This window comes from Cornus florida, unplaced genomic scaffold, assembly GCF_030987335.1.
Source record: "Cornus florida cultivar Cherokee Brave unplaced genomic scaffold, ASM3098733v1 CherokeeBrave_3.0.0_Hap2_Chr02, whole genome shotgun sequence".
NCBI lineage: Eukaryota > Viridiplantae > Streptophyta > Magnoliopsida > Cornales > Cornaceae > Cornus > Cornus florida.
In genome coordinates, this window is record NW_026775572.1 from 65,693,129 (window position 1) to 65,715,326 (window position 22,198).

General features: G+C 36.4%; 1 protein-coding gene across 2 annotated transcripts in view; it reads right to left on the minus strand.

Annotated features, from left to right (window-relative positions):
• LOC132295187 (DNA gyrase subunit A, chloroplastic/mitochondrial) overlaps positions 1 to 22,198 on the minus strand; it is a 54,622-nt gene that overhangs the window by 20,667 nt on the left and 11,757 nt on the right. For both annotated transcript variants that reach the window (XM_059793351.1, XM_059793350.1), the window contains exons 5-17: positions 21,797 to 21,841; positions 21,614 to 21,712; positions 21,338 to 21,424; positions 20,032 to 20,102; positions 18,342 to 18,450; positions 18,133 to 18,195; positions 15,937 to 16,002; positions 15,672 to 15,760; positions 8,584 to 8,632; positions 6,770 to 6,856; positions 6,310 to 6,403; positions 4,940 to 5,010; positions 4,731 to 4,820 (exon numbers count right to left, since the gene is read on the minus strand). In XM_059793351.1, the coding sequence (XP_059649334.1) occupies positions 4,731 to 4,820; positions 4,940 to 5,010; positions 6,310 to 6,403; positions 6,770 to 6,856; positions 8,584 to 8,632; positions 15,672 to 15,760; positions 15,937 to 16,002; positions 18,133 to 18,195; positions 18,342 to 18,450; positions 20,032 to 20,102; positions 21,338 to 21,424; positions 21,614 to 21,712; positions 21,797 to 21,841 (1,020 nt within the window). The remainder of the gene's footprint in view (positions 1 to 4,730; positions 4,821 to 4,939; positions 5,011 to 6,309; positions 6,404 to 6,769; positions 6,857 to 8,583; positions 8,633 to 15,671; positions 15,761 to 15,936; positions 16,003 to 18,132; positions 18,196 to 18,341; positions 18,451 to 20,031; positions 20,103 to 21,337; positions 21,425 to 21,613; positions 21,713 to 21,796; positions 21,842 to 22,198) is intronic.

The following is a 22,198-nucleotide window of genomic DNA, read 5'->3' on the forward strand; positions in this document are numbered from 1 at the left end:
ACCGACGATCAGTATCCAACCTTGGAACATCTCTCTGATTTGCTTCGTACTCCCAACAAAGGAGAAAGCTCACAGAAGAAAACAATGAAAGAGGTTCTTACAACAGAAACTCCATGGATACCTAATTCAAGGTATATTCAAACAATATTAGTTCTGGATTCTCAAGATGAACAATGGATGCCAGATCCTTGGGAAGTAAAATTCAGATATTTCCAAACACAGCAATACGCAGCACCGGATGGTCGCCATAGATATGTCTATGAAGCCATGCTTACTAAAACTTCCTCTGTGGAATTTACCCACACGAAGCAATTTCCTAATTCCAAAGATAGTCCTCTTACTTATGGTAAAGCTATCTTTAAGAGGCTTATGAGGCCTTCTGATTGGGGATTAAATCCCAACCTCTCTTGAAAGTTCGCTTTTGGATATAGTTACAATTATTGGGATTATATCTCAGCCTGGATATATTCGTTCTTTTACCAAAATCCCAAACACAAGCATTTTTGGTTTTTCAAGATCTGTCCTCAATCTATTAAGGTTGAATTCCCAAATTGGGTTATTCTCTGGTGGGCCAAATTTGGACCAGATCTAGATATTTTACCAGAAGAAGTAAGGCAATTATTCCTTCCATAGCAGCAGTTTCATCCTCAGTTTAGAGGCCAGGATAATATTCCTGTAGGGAAATCCACCCTATTATTCTTTATAGAATTTGGAATCTCTTAGATTTGGAAATGGGATTTCCAATGCAGCTATAATCCTGACAAGCTGCCAATCCTGCAAAGGATTTTTTATTATAGATGGTGGGTCGGCATGTCCCAGGAGCCTGTTGCAGCCCTCCTGACCCTCATCAAACAGAAAACAGTGGAGTATCATGATGCCATTCCAAAGCCAACATTGACTCAGTTTCCAGATGCCACTGATATCTTTAACCCTTTTGAATTAGTTAAAGATATGATCAGAAAACAGCAGCCATTAATTACTGAAACAGATTTAATGGTCCAATGCATGGATTTTATGAAGGACAAATTTGTTAATACATTTGGTTCCACTACTTCACGGGTCAGGGATGACATATCCATGGTTTCAGTATCCAGTCATGAAGGTAACCAGTTTTCCTGTCTCGCTGGTGAGGCTCAAGATCCAGATGCTGATCTTATCCACGATGAGGACCCCTCTGCTGAAGATTATTGGGACTCTCTTACAGTTCATTTGGCAGAAAAGATGAAACCTCCAAAACCGTAGAGATTCGTTTCTATCCTGCCGACAGAAGAAGCCAAAGTTCTTTTTCAAAAGTCTTTGATTCTACAGTACTATTTCTTGTTAAAAGTTGATCATTGCTATCCGACAAGAAGACACAACGTAGTGGTGGGCCAACTGTCTGCATTATTCTAGCACACGCCATCCATCCACTATGTGGACTTCAAATTTAATTTTTAAGTCCAATTTCATGTATAAATAGAGGGCAATGTTTCCCCTCAATGTATCTTTCAGTTTTCCTTTCTCTCTCTCTTGTAATATTTCTAAGTGTACTTTATTTTCAAGTTCAATAAAGAAGAAACTTTTTTGTAAGTGTTTCAATGTTATTATCTCTATCTTATATTATTATATCTGTTTCATCTATTATTATCTCTGTGTTTCAGATCTGGTCTTAACATCGATCCATTTGTCTTTTGGTATCAGAGCCATATCTTGGCTTAAACTTATATTGTTAATGCTTTTAAGTTTCTGGTAGGATGATTATTATGATAATTATGTAAAGAACAATGAGGCTACTATTCTGTTTAGTTTCTGTTTAACCCAGGTTTTATTATGGGTCATCCAAAAGTCGCGTTGGAATGTTAAGACCAATTTGGCATTAAATTGCTCCATAAGTCGTTGTTTCCAGTAAACCGTTGACAGACGAGTAATAGGGCCTCTTTTAAACACCGACAGAATAGTAACTTACTATTCATTACATAATATTATAATAATTATTCTATACAGATCTTAAGCATTAACAATATTTATCAGTCATGTTAAACCCATCTTCTAGTATGGAAGTATAGGAGTCACAAGATTCTGAATTTATCAAGAATTCAGAGTTAATTGAATTTACAGATGTTTAAAATAAATTGAACAAGTGGACTATTCCACCAGTAAATGCAAGCAGCATTTACAAAATCAGGATGCTCAATTTTACTGATTTATGGGCAATCAAAACCATGGAACAGACCATGCAATTGAGCAATCAGGATACAATCATTAAGTTATTGTCTCCACGTGATCTTCAGAGATACATGAAAAAGTACAACTATATCCATATAGGTTTAATCCAGATTGTTTTTAAACCTTTAACCTTACTTGGTATGGATGCTTGTATTCAAGCAACACTTAGAGATGCTAGGTGTTCGGATTTTCACCCTTCTTTGCTGGGTGCACTGGAAACCAGTCTATGTCATGGACCGGTTTATTTTGATGTATATCCTAGTCTGAATTTATCCTTGTCGGATAAAAACATATATGAAGCAGCTAGTCTTCGTATACAGACTCATGGGTATAATTTCTTACCTGGATCGGAGGTGATAAGTGTAATTTATCGCATCCATTATAAGGTACTTGATACCTACTGTCCAAAAGCCATTCGCAAAGACTCTAAAGGAGTAACAGCAATATGGGATACAAATATGTTCACCTCGAATGTTGCCACAAAAAGGATGATTCCTTGGAGTGAAATAACATTTCCTGAACATTGGACAATACCTAACGCAGTTCCTACAAAACCTATCCTCAATAGGAATTTGGACTGTGTTATCCAGGATCATGATGGTGATGTTCTTCTTAATTTTAGAAGATCTTTAGATCTACCCAGATCTACATCATCTAGAGGAATTAATTTTCCCTATAAAGTCTCCTATCCTCCTTCTCGCAACTCTGTTTCAGACTATTGAATGTCTAAGGACAAAGATGAATTAACAGAGGCAGATCGACTCAAGCTGAAGGGCATCCAGCAATCTCAGAATGAAATTCACGAGGCGTCTATGAACCAGCACCAAAAGGTGTATCACCTCGAGAATTTGGAATAGAATTCAGTCCCACGCCATCAGAAATGGGTATTGGCAAGCAGACTGAAGACCCGACTGAAGAAAGAGAAGAATATCAGTTTTAATGGATTTTACACCAGATAGAAAAACCATTAATACTGAATTTCAACAGGAGCGATATCAAGAGTTCAGGACTTGGTACTTTAATGAGTTTAATAAAGAGCAATTGCAACTTTTTAAAACTCAATTTTATAAGTATCTTCAAGCCAAACAGACAGTTATACCCTTTGTTTCTTGGTTTTGTCTTACTCATCATTCCATTATGAATTTAAACATTTTGGATGATTTTCTGAAAACATGGACCACCAAAGGGGATAAAGTTATCCACTCAGTTCATCCCCCCACTGAAACTCTAATTTTGAAAAAATCAGATGAGGATACTGGTGCCAAAATAGAAACCAAGGCTTATAGCCAACCATCTTTTATTGACAAAGCCAGTGCTGTTGTCAAAGAAGATATGTATAAAGTATATAGACAAAATAATTATACAAATGTCTGTATGCAAAATATAGGGTCCCAGTTAGGGAGAATTGAAACAAGTATGGATACGGTATTAATCATTCTTAATACCAAATACCTCACTGTAAAACCTCCCCCAGAGGCAACCTTATCTAAGGCACTTGTTCAACCTGCAATTGAGGTTCCAGGTTTCAAGTTGACTCATCCTAAGAAGAATGATGAATCTGGAAATGTCTCTGAAAATGATGAGCTTCCTCATATTGAGGATTTTCAGGCTGCTTTCTCCACCATGCCTGAATTGTCTATGATAAAAATATCCACTCAAATACAGCCCCTGCTCCAAGTAGATATTATGGGCCAACCGATTGCATTATTCTAGCACACGCCATCCATCCACTATGCGGACTTCAAATTTAATTTTCAAGTCCAATTTCATGTATAAATAGAGGGCAATGTTCCCCCTCAATGTATCTTTCAGTTTTCCTTTCTCTCACTCTTGTAATATTTCTAAGTGTACTTTATTTTGAAGTTCAATAAAGAAGAAACTTTTCTGAAGCGTTTCAAAGTTATTATCTCTATCTTATATTATTATATCTGTTTCATCTATTATTATCTCTGTGTTTCAGATCTGGTCTCAACTCCAAAAAATTTACCAAATCAACTCTTACAGAATTAAGATCAGAAAGAAACAAAATAAAATAACCGCAAGGAATTATCCCCTAACCTGAGGTTTCCTGTGATGTGAAACTCATTGTTTGCGCTTACTCGTGGAGGTCCATATATTATCAGCCCAACCATATATTCATCATTTTCCATATTGGTCGTATTTTTTAAGTATTATTCGTGCATCTTAATTATATTTTTATTCACATCAGATAGAGCTTCCTTGAATTAATCTTTGCATATTATTCTAGGCTAAAATCTGATTTCTTTTTCCTTTGGTCTACAGTTGTAAGGTGTTCTGCAATGCTTATGCTGAGGGACAAGTCCAGCACTCCAGCTTCACTCACATAAAGTTGGCCAAAGCTTTTTTGAAGCATTTCCTTAACCTAGGGTGCAACAGGTGTCTATTATACTATGAATGTACAAATAAAATCTTATAAGAGAGCTTTCAGAGCCATTCAATCTTCTTAACTATGAAAATATTATTACCAGAGTAGAATTAACGAGCTTCTAAGTGAAAAAGTCTACCTGGAGTATTTGGTTTTTGCTCGACAAAAGTTCCTGTAACTTGGAAATTTGTTCCATCAAGGATATCCCCTCATTGACAAATTTATTTCTCTGCATAATAATGAATGTGGAAACCCTTTACAATCACGATAAGAGCAAAAAAATAGTTGGCAAAATCTCATTAAGAAACATAAAACAAATGATGAGTGGCATGATTGAATACTATGCACCTCAAGTTGTGTAAGCCTTCTTAGGCTAATGTCCAATATAGCTTCAGCTTGCTTTTCAGACAAACTAAACTCTGCAACAAAGAAATGATGAAAAATTAGTTCAATCAACTACCTATATTTTTGGTAAATCAACCATCAAAACTAAATGAGCCTACATAAAATCATGAAGTAAGTCATATATCATCTGACCCAACAATCATGCACTCATCTAAGAAAGTGGCTGCTAAATTTACTCAAGGCACTCAAAATTGAAATCTTCTAATGGTAAGTCTGGTTTAGGTTATACTCAAGCTTCAACATGGCGGGTGGGCTGGGAGTGAAAAGACTAGACTTGTTCAATAAGCCCTGTTGGGCAAGTGGCTGTGGAGGTTCTGGGTGAAGAAACAAAGACTTTGGAGGAGAGTCATCTGGTGTGGACTAAGAAGCTCCAGACTAAGAAGCATGGACACCGAAACGAGACAAATTCTAAAAAAGTAGAACACGGACGCAGCTAATGTAAATATTCATTTATAGATCTATTGAGTAAGACAATTATGGCACTTTAATCAATTTAAAAGTTCGACTTCTACACTAAAGTTACTAAAATTTGAAGATGAAGCTATTCAAATATATAAAAGAATATATTCTATTATATATGATATTACTATTATATCTTGTCATTATAGTTATATTTTTATTCATTACAACCTGTGACGTGTTTGATGTCTACTTTTTTAGAAATAAATACGTTGGACATTTTGATTCATGTTCATAAAGTAGATTCCATTACTGTCATGTGTTTGTTTATATTAGACGAAGAGCATAGGATGTGTTGGTCCTGGTTGACTGTCAAAAATGTGTTGACCATGTGTCCGAGATGTGTCAGCCAAGTGTTCGAAATAATAAATGGTGTGCGCATGCTTGGAGGTTGTGAGAATGAACTGATGTTATGAACCTTGGATCATATGACATGGAGATTTTAAACGAATATCTGAGATGGTTTTTATGAATTATGGTTTTCTCACATGACCGTGGATAGCGGGGCGTGACAAGTATCATGTCAACTGAACACAAAATCCATGCTTGTTCAAACAATTAGATCACGTATTATTGTATATTTGAATGACTTTTGAGAAACCAATAGGGCTGCTTGTATAACCCAAAGACAATCAGTAAAATCTGCTAACCGGTTGCATCATTGAAATTTGAAAGAACGATCTGGGTTATTTATTTATTTTTCATTTTTTTTGTTGGGGGGGAGGGAATTATTAGAAATAGAAACAAACTTGCATAATACTTCAGTGGTGCCATCTGAAAACAATAGGGGAAAAAAAGACACAAAATAAGCAAGACATCATAAACAACACAATAAGAACAGAGCAGTGCCTTACCTTTCATCAAATCTGCTGATGCCATTGCATTGCTTGCAGCTTTCCTAATGACATTAATCACTCCATCCAAATTGTCAAGACCAACTACGATACCCTAGCTCGCCAAAATAACTAAATAAGTAAAAGAGAAAAAGAAAAAAAGAATTAAGCAACTATAATTGTATGGATTTGCAAGGTGATGGTTGAGTCTCCATGCAACAAAAAAGTATATTTCGGTTCAGAAGCACTTGAATTTCAAAGCCACCATCTATCCTTTATGGAAACACAAGACAATTGAAATAATAGAAATAACAACAATATTTATGACATCCTATTAATGACCATAAACATAAATAATTGTAAACATTTCAAATTCTAAAAATACAGGAAGTTCGGTTTCAGTCCCATGAGAGAGACAATAAGTCAGTCTATTCATAAACCAGGTATTTCAATAATCAACTTTGAGAAACCTTTAACATACCTCAACTATATGACTTCTATCCTGTGCTTGTGAAAGCTTAAATCTTGCGCGTCTCTCAACTACAGAGCATCTAAAATCCAAGAAAGCCTGATAGAAGTTTTAAATAAAAATAGGAAAACAAAAAAAGAATTTATTTACTCCCAATCTAAAGTCAAACAGAAGTTAAAAGGAAGAATTTGCAACAGAGTAATATACACAGTAAGAAGTATATATCCGGTAACTCGTGTGCTTTTCCATCCTTTGAGTTATGGCAAGAAGATTATTATGGCAGTAAGAGAATAGTGTAAAGTACAGAAATTATATAATAGATTTCACACACCTTGTGGACGCAAAAGAGAAGCGCAAATTACGCTAGAAAAAGGAAGTAAAAGAAAGAAAACCAAAAGGCAATGTTTCTATTCCCCATGAAATAGAATAAGCATCACACCCTCTACCACCGCCAACAAAGTTTATAAACACCTTATAAACTTCTTTCTAAAAAAATCATAGGTACCACATAAAAATTTCCGTTACCTACTTGTACAATAACATAGACTGAATAATCATACACAAAGCTAACATAGTGCTCAAAAGTCCAATTTTAAAGCAAAAAGCAGAGAGAGAGAGAGAGGAAAAATACTTTGAAAAGTTCATTCACAACCATTCAAACAAGTGTTCGGGTCTTTAGGCCCGTAACCATATGAGTTGAAGTACATCCATCTGAACTTGAATAGAAGGCAGAGTTTTAACCAAATTTTTGTCAAGTACTGATATATCTATATCTATACTACTCAGAAGAATTTTTTATTTTTATATACATTTTGAAGCTTTCTTTTTTCTTAGTAGGCACTCACACACACATGAGGCTCGAACCCCTAACCTCCCTTTGGGAAGTAGGGGCTTGGTACCGCTAGGCCACTGGCCTGTTGGTCATTTTGAACGTTTTGTATCATTCTATTATTAATAATAGCTAAAAGTGTTTATTTCGAATTTACACAACCTTTACTAAATGTGAATTTTAATGAACATAGACTTACATGAAAAGGTATGTGTGTAGAAAAGACAAATGAATCCATTCAGAATTATAAAGACCAATCACTTCTTCATCCAAGAATACGTGCAGATGAGTGCTTATTTGTTCTGAAACTCCTCTAGTGGAACACCCCTAAAATATATCTAATAGATCTTTAAAATAGTGAGGGTCAAATAGGTAATTTGAGGTTACCACTAAGTGGGATATGTTATTTTAATTGAGTATGTTACAATTATACCCAACCATCCCAATAATCAACTACTACAAATACTCGCTAAATAAATTTATGGGTTATTGGATGCAATTGCCTGAAGAGAATTGAGAGGAGAAATACAATCTTTGGGAAGAGAGTCCAAGAAACCTTTTAGAAAAAAATTTCAGGCAAGTTGATCTTGCATTATTTTCTTATATATCACATAAAATTGCTTATTAAAAATTAATAATAACTTATTATACAATTGTTTACGCCTAAACTGATAAAGATTTGTACAATTAATAGTGTGTATACATATATATATATATATAAATATATACATAGTAAGTGATCATTAATATGTTCAAAGATTGATGCATACATGTTTAGAATTGAAGTTGGAACTACGGAAACAATTTTTTCCCATCAAGAAATTGCATTGAAAGAGAAAAAAGAAAACAAAAAAGAACCTTGGCAGATGAAGCTAACCAAAGAACTAACAAGACCGCAATACTGTGATGCATAAGCATATATATGCACACATAAACTATATATATATATATATATAGAGAGAGAGAGAGAGAGAGTGCAGCAAGTAACACTTGTCACCTGGAGCATTTCCTTCAAGCCCATTAGTTTAGGTTGCCCGTTGAGAATACTGTGAACAGGTTAAACAAATAAGGAGAGATCCAATGAAGTCACAATATAAGTATCTTTTGCATTAAGTGATTAGGTCGAAGAAATAAGAAGAGGTCTAAAAGTCACAATGAAAGTAACATGTTGCATCAATGGCAGACAACTGAAACAAGGACTTTCAAAGAGAGAAACCAATGATGTGGAGTATCATGAAAATAATTCATCACCAAGGAAGAATAAATCAAAATGATGTTTTTCAGAATAAGCTGAACTAATGCCACTCTTAAAATGAAACCAAACCTTCTCCCTAATTTTTAAGTTAACACATCTTTCCTTTTCCGTCACAAAGAAGAGAGTAACAAGAGGGAGAGCTTCAAAAACCAATTGTTGCGCGTATAACTATTCTAACAGTATAAAATGAAATTACTTGAATACTTATCAAAAAAAAAAATGAGCTTACTTTAATATGCATTATAATTAAGGTCTAACGGCTAGTGGCACATAACTATTTTATAACAAGCAACATGACAAAGAATTACTAAATAAGAACTCAAAGTGAGATAATTGTCTCCTTAGCAATCATAAAATATCACAGATATTAAAAAAATTGGCTTATTATGGTCACAGTAAAGAAGAGAGAGAATTTTGATGCAGGTAAAGTCAAAAGGCAACTTCATTTTAAAATTAAAAGTTTTGACCACCTAAGAGAGAGAGAGAGGGAGAGGAAAGCTCTTACAAATTATATTAAACTGAAGATCAAGCTACTACGGTTCTTTGAAATGAAATCAAGAGAATTTTGGAGGTCAAAAGATCACAAGAAAGAGAAAATAGAAGGGTTTTTAAATAGGTCATAACCTAGTGCTGAACCCGTCACCATTTCGAGTTGCTAGGAGAGGAGGATTGAAGCTAGACCTTGACAAAGATTGAGATAGGACTTGCACACATGAAGCGCATGTGGTTATCCTTACTTTTGGAGAAGGGGCAAACATAGAAAAATTAGGCATTTATAAAATCAAAGTTTTATTTATTGCTATTTCGGTCATTTAATGTGATTAATTACTGACACCCACAGAGGTAAGTTGTAATTACTTGTAGATTTTAAGGTTTTGGCGCATGGTACCCACGCTCCCCAATGTTTGCTCCATGTTACACCAACACCCCTTGCTGTTAGCTGGACATGGTGCCAAAGCATTGACATCTTGCGAAATTACCTCCATGCCCATCGACATTGTGAAAAGGCTATTTGACAAGTTGTTTTATCAATTTACCCCTATAGAACTCTTTTCCATGGACAAAAATGCCCTTTCACTTGTTCTTTGCAAATGTTATTATACACGCATGTATTTCTATATATAGTACACTATGTAACATTTTTTTAAAAAAAAAACATATAATTGAATATTATGCTTTTACAAATTATAATTTTTTGAAAAATATGTAATTGTGCATTTACAAATAGCAAATTGTTTTAAATTGAAAAATTATCCAAATGTAATAGTGCAAACCTACATTTCCACTCCAATGCAACATATATATAATATAACTAATATTTTACATAGTTTTCATTAAATATTTAATATTCAAATTAAATATAAATTAAATTTGTAAATTACCTTTCCACTATGGTGAAGAGAGGAGAAAGAAGATGAGATGCAGAGCATCAAACTGGAATACAGGAGAAGAAAGCAGGAAGTGGTAGAGGTAGTAGAGCGCTGAGACCATTTCATTACTATCATCATCATCCTTGGATTTCTCGCACTATGAGATTGAATGCCATAAATCTTATTTGTATTGCACTTCTTATTGGTGCCGTTGAGAAATCCGCACAGATAGTATTGCATTGTCGTTCACCCAAATCAATGGGGTATTCCACATGGACTATCTTTTTCCATTCTATTATATTATACACCATATCTCCTATAATATTTAATGTTTAAGATCATTTTTAATTACTCCATTCCATGTTAGTTTTGGTCGTCCTTACTTTCTCTTTTTTTTTTTTATAGGTAAAACTGTATTAGAAAGCGTTCAAAAGGGCCGCGTCTCAAGAGCTAAACAAATACCAAAACCAAAAAGGGAGTCCTATGACCCAATGAACCCAAAAAGTCCACGATTTCATCTAAAAATATACAAATTCTCTCCATCACCCAATTAAAAAGAGAACAAATAATAGAAAACTTCAACAACGTCCCAATGGAGGATTCCTCCCCCATCAAAAGATCTTCTATTCCGCTCTTTCCAAAGACTCCACCAAACATAGAGGGGGTCGCCCTCCAAGAGTCATGAGTATGAACCCCCACCCTGTGGCCCCTCCACACGTCAATCCAATCCATTAAAGTCTGGGGCATAAACCATTGGATGCCAAACATGCCAAAAATAAGACTCCAGCAGTCATGAGCCATTGGACAATGCAAAAGAAGGTGATCCACAGACTCTCCATCATTCTTACACAGAAAACACAAGTTGACTATGATTTGTCTTCTCTTTCTCAAATTGTCCAGAATCAAAATCTTGCCCCAAGTTGCAATCCAAACAAAAAAAGCCACCCTAAGAGGAGCCTTCGAATGCCAAACCATTTTCCACGGGAAATTCGACCGTGAAACCCGAAGAGACAGAGAAAAAGGAACGGAGTTGAAGTCCCCTACGGAGAAGGCACCCAAGTCAAGGAATCCGAACTAGTACCATCCACCTCCTGTCTATACAAAAGGTTCAACAAGCCAGTCACGTCGTCCAACCCCCAATCATGAAAGGATCGCCAGAATCGCACATCCATAGACAACCTACCGCTATCGAGTCGATAACAGTCAGCTACCAAAGCATGTCTATCAACAACAATCCTAAACAACATTGGGAACAAACAAGACAATGGGCGATCCTCACACCAAGTATCCTCCCAAAATCGGACGTCCCTTCCCTCCCGAACTCTGAATCTAATATGCTTAGAGAACTCATCCCACACCCCCACGTCGTCCTTACATTCTCTTACCTTCTATGCAAACTACTCTTCCCTTTCCAACGGGTGCATCAACCGGTATATGTTATGTGTGTCCATACCACCAAAGTCTATTATTTTGTTACTAATAGGCGTTATTCCTATAATCTCTCTCAAGCTTTAATTAATAACTCTTATCTTTCCAAGTGACTCTTATCAACCACCTTAACATCCTCATTTTAGCTATGTGAAGCCTCTGAGACCATTTGATTTAACTAATAACCAAAGATTCTCATTAGCTATTGTTAACAACCATCTACTCCAAAGGCCTAAGTTCTTAGAGAGTGTGTAACTTAAATATATAAATCCTTCAACATGCCCCCTCACGTGTGGCCTTCTTTGGGTCTAACACATGTTTCAATTTTAATTTTCAGGGTTACGGTGAGGCTTGAACACAAGACCTTGCCTACTCTGATACCATATTAACAACCATCTACTCTAAAAGCTTAAGCTGTTAGAGAGGGGGTAACTTAAATATAAAAATCCTTCAACAACTATGTTTTAAGAGACTAATCAATTCTAAAAACTAGTAAATCCATAATCACCAATATTAAATTGGTCGATCCTAACAATAATTTCTGTCACATTGGCTAGGTACGCTCTCCAAGGCAACGTCAACAGATACCCATCTCAAATTTATTTTTTTTTGTAGATAAATAAAATGAACTCAGTTGAACCTAGAAATTACGTGCAGAAATTAATGACTGTCCGACAACTAATTGATTGATAGAAAAAAGGATGCCCAATTACAAATAGAACCAGAAATATAAAAATAGTCTTTGAATTATAAAATCAAACATACCCACCTCAAAATTCGACTAAGTGACATTTTTTTTTATAAGAAAAATGTATAAAAAGCGCTCAAAAGGGGAGTGTATCCCAAGCACGAGGCCAAAAAGGCTTCTAAACTTTCAAGGAGTCCAAAAAATCTACAATCTCCTCTAAATATCTATCATTTCTCCATATAACCCAACAAAAAATAGTTTTTTTTTTTTTTTTTTGATAAATAAAATGTATTAGAAAGCGTTCAAAAAGGGAAACGCATCCGAAGAAAACAAAAAAGTCCACAATGGATGGGGGTATTGACCGTAACTGTGATTTTTCCTCCTCTACTCTTCAGTATGGTACGTCTGGGGATGAGCTGGGTGGGCTGGCTAAGACTCGTGTGGGTTTGTGCTTACCCAAGGGTGATGCACTGGTGTCATCTCAGGCGGTTAGTTTGCAAAATATGATGACTGTATGTGTGGGCAAGGATATCCTTATAACTCTTAGTGAGGAATCAGCCTCTTTGTTGGTGAAGGAATTACAGAAGCATAGGTGTCAGACAGATGATTTGCCTTCATGTGATCCAGATCCTTTCACTGGTGCTCAAGACGGTGGGGTGGACAATGTTTTTGACTGGAAGTCTTGTTTTGATGATGTTAAGGAGATTGAGGGAGGGGAGGTTGATGGAAGCCGGGATGACCAGGGTAGGTCTCTTGATATGATCTTGTGGGAGGAGGAGGGTCACTCTGATCTGGGGTTAGTTGATCCTCTGGCGGTTGTGCGTCCGGAGAGTATGGACAATGATCTTGATAGGCAGGAGTGTGGTGACTTAGGCAAGGAATCTGCTGGGGGCCACTAGTGATCTGCTGGGTGCCTCTTGTAAAGGCAATCGAGATCAGACCTTAGCAATTCTTCAGACTACGGTGGAGGGGAGAGAAGGGGAGATGATTCAATTTTCTGTAAGAAGGAACAGAAGGAAGAAGACCCATCCCTCTTGGAGAGGGGAGAGGAAGCTGAGAAATCTCTGTTCTGACTATGATGGGAAACTTGTGGGGGAGAAGGAAAGGGGCAGCGATAAGGAGGGAGGGAGGGAGGGAGGGGTAAGGGGGAGGCGGGTGGTGTTGTTTCCTCATGAAGTTACGACTTTTATCTTAGAATGTTCGTGGCCTCGATGACCCGGGCAAGAGGAAGGTGGTGAAGATGGCAATGAGGAAATGGGGGGTTCACCTGGTGTGTCTCCAAGAAACAAAGATTGATTCTATGACTGATAGAGTGGTTAAGAGTCTTTGGGGTAGTAGGTTCGTTGAGTGGGAGGCTCTGGATTCAGTAGGGACCTCTAGAGGCATTCTTCTCGTGTGGGATAGGAGATGGATGGCAAAGGTGGATGTTTGTAGGGGGCGTTTCTCTCTGTCTTGCGCCTTTGCGATGGATGAGGATGGATTCTCTTAGGCCTTCTTTGGTGTTTATGGGCCAGTGGATGATTGTGAGAGGCCTGTGCTGTGGAATGAGCTTAATGGGGTGAAGGGGATGTGGCAGGTGATTTTAATGTGGTTAGATCCCCATCGGAGAGATCCATGGACTCCGGCTATGATGCACTTTTCAGAGTTTATTGATGGACATCAGCTTATCGATCTCCTTTAGAGAGAGCTGATTTAACTTGGTCTAGTGGTAGGGAGACGCCTACTCTTTCACGCCTGGATAGATTCTTGATCTCTGGAGAGTGGGAGGAGAAGTTCTCAAACGCAGTTCAGGCTGTTTTAGCTAGGGTGACGTCGGACCACATTCCTTTGGTCTTGGACTGTGGAGGTTTGAGACCTCGTTGTACCCCTTTCAGATTTGAGAACATGTGGCTTGGAGCAGTGGATTTTCAAGGTATGGTGCGGTCTTGGTGTGAGGAGGACATGGTGGTGGGAACATCGAGTTTTATCTTAGTATGAAAGCTTCGCCTTCTAAAGAATAAACTCAAAAGATGGAATAAGGAGGTGTTCGGTAATCTGGAGTGGAGGAAGAATAGGGCCCTCCTTGACATTGCAGAGTTTGATAGATCGGAAGCGGTGGGTGGTCTTGGTGAGCCTCAACGTAATAGGAGAGCAGCTTGTCAGGTAGATTGTGCTTAGATTGCGGTTTTCGAGGACCGTCATTTGTCTTGCCTATTCCCAAGGTTGTTCAGGATTGCTGTGGATAGACATGATTTGGTTGCTGACTATTATCGCCTTGATAGCGGTAGGTTGTCTTGGGATGTTCAGTTTTGGAGATCCTTTCAGGATTGGGAGTTGGATGACGTCACTGGCTTGCTGGACCTTTTGTATAGACAGGAGGTGGACGACACTAGTTCGGATTCCTTGACTTAGATGCTTTCTTCGCAGGGGATTTTTCAAGTCCGGTCCTTCTTTTTTTGCCTTTACGGTTATCACGGTACCACTTTCCGGTGAAAAACGGTTTGGCAATCGAATGCTCCTCCTAGGGTGGCCTTCTTTGCTTGGACTGTTGTTTGGGGTAAGATCTTGACTCTGGACAATTTGAGGAAGAGAAGACAAGTCATTGTTAACTGGTTCTGTCTGTGTATAATTAATGGAGAATCTGTGGATCACCTTCTCTTGCATTGCCCCGTGGCTTATGACTGTTGGAGTCTTATTTTGGGTCTTTTTGGCGTCCAGTGGGTTATGCCCTGGACCTCACGGGGCTTGATTGATATTTGGAGGGCCAAAGGGTGGAGCTCGTGTTCGCGATTTTTGGAGGGTGACCCCCCTTTATATTTGGTGGTGTCTCTGGAAAGAACATAATAGAAGATCCTTTGTTGGGGAGGAGATCCCCATTGGGGCGTTGAAGTTTTCTATTATTTGTTCTCTTTTTAGTTGGGGTATGGGGAGAGATTGTTTATCTGTTGATGAGATCATGGACTTTTTGGGGTCTTTGGGTCCACAGGTCCTCCCCTTCCCCTTTTTTTTTTTTTTTTCTGTTTTCTCCGTTCTTGTACAGCTTTTGGGACGCGTTCCCCTTTTGAACGCTTTCTAATAAATTTTTACTTATCAAAAAAAAAAAAAAAAAAAAAATTTGCGGTTCTTGTCAATCAAAGGAGTGCGGGGAGGGTGGATGGACTAGATACAAACCTAATCTTCGGCATTATTTGCACAAAGTAGCTACTTTCACATTTTGAACCTGCAGTATCATGCTTGACATTAGAGGAACGTAAAATGAGGGTACGTCATTTTCTTATTCATACAAAAGTTTAGTAATTCTTAAGGACTTGAAGATATTTTTCTATTTATAAGTAAAAGCTATTAAAGATGTGGAAACTACTCACCCCACCATGTTGCAACTAAAACTAGACTGGAGAGCAGTAAGGCGATACAGGTTATTCAGAACAATTGATGGATCCGATCCCCGTTTAAGCTGTAATTCAAAAGAAATAAATTAGTCATTACCAATATTTACTTTATCAAAAATAAAAAATAAAAATAAAATCAAAAAGTTGCCCCCGTGCATAACCTTTGTATTCAATTGAGCGCTGACCACAGTAGTCCTGAGAAAATGGAAAATAAATGGAATAGCACTGATAATTAGTTTACCTCAATGACTACACGCATCCCCGACCGATCACTTTCATCACGAATATCACTTATGCCATCCAAACTCTAAACATAACCAAACAAATTTGTAGTTAGCACATGCATTGATTGCAGTTCAGTTTGGAACTAAGATAATAATTTAATGTATAAATTATAAATTGCCAAGTCAGGACTTCAAGTAAAGCAGTACTTATTTAGAAAAAAGAAAAGACATCAAGTAAAGCAAACCACAAAAATAGTGGCAAATTTTACATTTAAGAATTATTTAAGAGCAAGTTTTGGGTTGGGATGATAAGGAGAAAGAAAGAGTGGAAGAACCCTTGCACAGTGAGTATTCTTTTTTTTCCCCTTTCCTTCTCTTCTCCTTTTCTTCTTCTCCATCACAAGCCCTAATTTTTCATCTTTCACACAAAGTAATTTTATATTTTTTTCCCCTCTTCTCCACCCCCCCCCCCCCCCCCCCCCTCCTCCCCCCTTTCTCTCTCTCTCTCTCCTTATGGTGATTTTCATTCTTTAACGAAGTATAAAATCCAGTATTTCATCTCACTGGTACAAAAAGTTGTGATCCTCTTTATTCTACCTGTTAACTGGATATTACCAAGCATATTTTCAGTAAACCCATGCTATGCCGAGATTTTGTGTTTGATTTCTACAATATATAGTTTAAATGGATCGGGTTTGTGGGATTGGACATCCGATAAAGTTCATATCGGATATGGATTCACTTATCAAAAAAAATATCGGATATGGATTCAGTAAATAAAAATCCATTGGATTATCGGAATGGATCAGATCGTATCACCTATTATGCTTATCGGATTCAGATAGATTGACCGTGATCTGATCCATTTACAAGTCTAGATACAGTGTGCAACGAATATGGATAAGTTAAAGATTCTAAATCTAAATCACATCGACCCAAATAGACCTTTGGGGCATCCTAGTACAAGGCAATTCCTCAGCAATGATATCCAAAGCAGAAGCAGTTAAGCAAGGGCACTGAAAGTATTGGGATTATACAAGAGCAATTTTGAGTATTGAGAGGAATGTAACACTTCTCTAGGTCACTTCTAATGGGGTCAATGGTGCAGCAGAACTTTAGGTGACTGGGAGGCTAGATTAGAAGACATTTTCTGGGCCATGTCTGAAGTGTCTGTTTTCCCCCTTTATTGAATTGAGACATTTGCAAGCTTCTTGAAGGGTATCCCTCCTTTGCACATTGTTTCTCATTTTTTAACAATAATTGCCGCTCCCTATTAAGAAAAGGTAATAAATAAAACTTATTTTGCGGCATATGCTTATTGGTGGAAATGTCTACATCTACTAGATGATGGTCCTTCAACTTAACCACTACGCTGATACCAGAAGAGAGTGACACGAGACACATCACACAAAGATTCATACAAAAATATGCTTGCAGCCATATGCTCAAAAAGTGCAATCAAAACTAAGGACGTTTCGTTTTTGTTATTCTCACTCCTGCTTCGACATCAATAACTAAGCCTTTTTGCTCCCAATCACAAACAAATATTTTTCCTCCAACAAATATTGTTGATGGATAATTTAGCCATGCCTCACCAATTGCAACATCAATAATTTTACAGTATAAGAGGACTAGATCATCATGCAGAAAAGTAAGATGACCAAACAAACCAAAGGCATTCGGCATTCTACTGTACCATGATACTAGAAGCTGGATAGTGGATAAATACTTACAAAGTTGGAGAGGGCTTTTTTAATGTGTACAACATGTTGAGTAAGAGCACTAATGCGAAAAAGTAAAAATTCACAACTAATAGTCAATCAGAAGAACACGTCATTTTGAAACTTAATAATGTGTGACACTTTAAAAATAACCTAATCACAAGTTTGAGTAAAAAAGGGGCGATGAGTCACAAAGATAAACAACATAATTCTGCAACAATTCATCAACCTACCATATGCATCAATGAACATAAAAAGCAAGTCATCACAAGACAAAACAATAAAAAATACAGCAACCAGGAGCAACTGTCCCAAGTAAGAATAAGAGATGAACACCATCGAGTACTAATGAAAATTTTACTATTGCCAGATTGCCTTAAAGGAAGACAAATGAAATATGAACAATTACCAGTTACTCATCATAAACAAAACAAATCAAAAAAAAAACAAACAAACAAAACAAAGAAAACCGGGGAAAAAAAAAAGGAGTACCTTGTTTTCCACAAGCTCGGCAATTTTCTCAACAAGAGTGGCTTTGTTAGTCTGATATGGGATCTATTTCATTCATAAAACCAAAAATAAAATCATAACTGACAAAAGAGAACTTCAAAAAGAATTATGATGAATATAATTCAATTCACCAACATTTTGAAAATGAATATGTATATCTAATTACTACACAAAAAAGCCCAAGTAGCAACCTCTGTTATAACAATTGCACTTCGGTTGGTTCTAGAATCAAGCGATTCAATTTCCGTCTTCCCTCTAACTATGATACGTCCTCTTCCAGTTCGATATGCCTCCAAGATGCTTGATAAATGATTAAATATCAGAAAACTCATCACAGTTGATAGTGGATTTACAAAATCCAAAGGTCATATGAAAAAGAAAGTGATAAAAAAAAATAATAAATAAATAAATAAATAATATATAAAAAAAAAAAGGTAAAAAGAAAAGGCAACTTACACATGCAGGTGACTGTGTCAGAAAAACATGCATGCAAATATCTAAGATAGATAACAAAATTATGTGCTACATGGCTACCATTCAAAGGTAGTAGTAATAAGGTTTACATATACGAGTCTCAGTGGATTAGGAGGAAACATATTAAGCAGGTGCTCAGAATTCAAAGGAATTTTAAGGAGACATCACAAAATTCTCCAACATCAAAGATGCAAGAATAGCTAAAGCCTTGGATATCAAAGGAATCATAATGTCTCAAAAAGAACATGTCTTCATAACTACATAGAAACTGCCAGAGAATTTGACGAAATTTGAACACCTGTAAAAGCGTTCAATTTTTTAATTCTTGCACATTCAACAAGAGTTTTTCGACCTTATTGGAGAGAAATGTGCTCATTGAATCAAGAGCAAGGATTCCCACAGGCATATTGCCCACATTCCGGCTCTACCTCATAGTGTCTTCTCAACTAATGTGCATTGATGCAGTTTTCTTTGCCTGACACTCCAGAAATTTCAGTTCCCCTTTGGCTTTCTTCTTGCTCGAGCTTAATGGTATAAAAGATGTATTTCCCATATTGACTAGGTCTACTTAACTCAATCAGTTTGTTGGTGTATATTGAATAGCATTATGGACTGTCATTCTCAAATACAGGTCATCCATTAGGTAGCAAGGACTTCTTATCCAAGTAAGTACTCGATATGTTTCATTTGATAATTCCAGTAACCTGTAACCCTAATTGTTTTAAGTCCCATTTCGCAATATGCTATATGATGGGTTTAGTTGGTCAGTTTGTCTAATGGTCATTAAAGGTTATTAGTTGCAGTTGTTAGGTTTCTTTGTTTGTCCATTCTTTTATAAAATTGTTAGAATCCCTGGGCTTCGTTGTTGCTTTTTATGCCCCAGGGTATGCCCCTTGTATCTGCCCAGCATATCTTTTACAATTTTTTCTTACGCAAGGAGGGAGAGACAGATAGAACTACCATGTAAATAGATGTTTTTTACCTGTTTATAATGCAAGAGGTTATTTGATCAAATGTGGGTTCATGATCCCTCCCGACATGGTTTTCACACATAAGAACTTTCCACTCACACACACAACAGCAGCAAACATCCACTACCACCAAGTATTTACTTTTCTCCTACATTTACTTAAATCATGCCACATTAGTATATCTCAAACTTCTTCTTCTTTTTTTTGATAAGTCATTAGTATATCTCAAACTTAATCTATTTCGTTTTATTCAATATTTTTAATCAGAAAACTTTGCAAGACATGGGTAGAGAAAATTTTAAGCATAAAAGTACATGACGTAACAACTATACATTTCCAATTGGATGCTTGCATGAGTTTTTACAATTAGAAAATGTGATAAAAAAAATATCTTCCCATTGAATGTTTCAGGGGAAAAAAGATAAGCTCAACATACCCAATATTACCCATTATTATTCCTCCAGTTGGAAAATCAGGTCCCGGCATGTATTCCAGCAATTCTTGCAGCTATTACAAAGCAAACAGTAGTGAAACTTGGAGAGGAGACAAACATAAAGTGACAGAGAGAGAGAAAAAAGTTTTTGACTTTTTTCTATCCCAAAAAGAATTAAACATTTGGTCAGATCATATTTCCTTTCGTGATGAGTGATGACAAACCTCATCCTAAAAATTAAAAATTAAAAATATAATAAAATAAGAAAGAAAGAAAGAAATGCAACATACTGACCAAGTTGTTAAGTTGACAAGCCATAGCAGCATTCTAATTTTGATAATATCATCGAGACAGTGATCCTTATTTCACAAGTTTCAATCTATCTCATTAAAGATGTGAGGGTGAGTTTTGAAACAGCTACTTACTGACGATTCTCAAGCAAAATGAGCATGCTGACTTGATATCTTAAAATTTAGAGAATCATCTCTTTCTTTTTTTTATTGGGTTAGATATATTATCTCTTACAGTAGCAAAGTTAAAAAAAATTAAAACAATAATATCAGTAAAAACATTCAAGGTCTATTTCCTGAAATAAATAACTCCTAGAAAAAGGGAATTGGATACAATTGATCAACATGTAATTAAAACCAAGTTTTTATGGCAACTGATCCTTGAATGGAACTAATTTGATCGCTGTAAAATGCAGCATAAAATGACAGAAAAGCAGCATAACTGTAACATATATAAACACATTACTTCATAAAATCAGGTAATCTTCACTGGTGTACGTCTAAAATTGTTTTTCTACAGGTCTGCTATGGGATGCAGCACTGATTCCTCAATCTTGTAAACAATAAATGACCATTGACCACCACAGAATTTAATAACATAAATAAGAGCTCTTTCATTTTTGGTTTTCATTTCCAAACAACTCAATAATGAATGAGGAAAACTTTGAAAGCAACTGTTCCAAGAATCATTCCAGCTCTTAAATGAAGTTATTTTTAAAAAATACATAAAAGTTCTTTCAAAGATCCTAATAATGGGTTCGTTTTCAACCAAGCTGCTTATTGTAACCTTGGCTTATTAGTGAGTCAGAAGTTGATACATGTTGGTAGACCCATGACAACAGCCCGTCATGATAACTTTTCAAAAAAAAAAAGTAAAAGATTACAGTGGATCACCAAAAACATGTTTTGAATCAAATTTCATTCTTTCCAATCCCAAAAGAAAAAGAAAACAACAACTCTCAAAAGAACAAAAAAATAACATCCACACTAAAATCATCATTGAAAGATTAAGCATCTACCGTTGCTTCAGGATTATGAATCAACACCGATAGTGCATCCGCCAACTCTCCGAGATTATGAGGAGGAATATTTGTTGCCATTCCAACCTGAAATTATGAAGCACCGCTAGATTCAGTAATCTGATCCTCCTTCAGAAAATAAACTGTGTGCGCGATTTTTTTAAATACTTACGGGAAACAAGAGGAAGAGGGAAAAGGTATAATAGAGAAAGGAAAGAACTTTAGAACTGAAAACTTTAAGTAGTAAATTCCGAAAAGTGTATTTATATGAATTACCGCAATCCCAGAAGAACCATTCAATAATAAATTCGGAATCCGGGCAGGCAAAAGTGATGGTTCTTTCTGAGAATTGTCAAAATTTGGAACAAAGTCAACCTGCAAAAAATCAAACATATAATATGAGCTGAAATTAATGCATGGAATTATAAATCACTAGAAGATTTAAGGAGAAGTACGGACTGTATCTTGATCTAAATCAGCCAATAGCATTGCTTCTGTAAGTGCCTGAAAAAAGTAAAACCCAGAGTTTGGTGAATCCCTTAAATGCCTGTTGCATATTAGTAACTCAAGCAAATAAGAAAATCACAAATCTAGAACACCATTCAATGCACTGCAGTAGAACTTTTCATTCTTACATCACAAGAAATATGGCTAATCATAAATACTGTTCATAAATAACTTAACAAAGTGAAGGAATGCAAATCCAATTGGCATGGCCGAGGAAACATTTACGACCAATGAATGTCAGGAGTGTACCCCATTCGCAACAGAAGACATTTGGAGCACTAATAATTGGTTTCTTTTAGACCATAAAATACAAGAAGTTCGCATAGTTTATAAAAAGAATTCGGATGAGCTAAA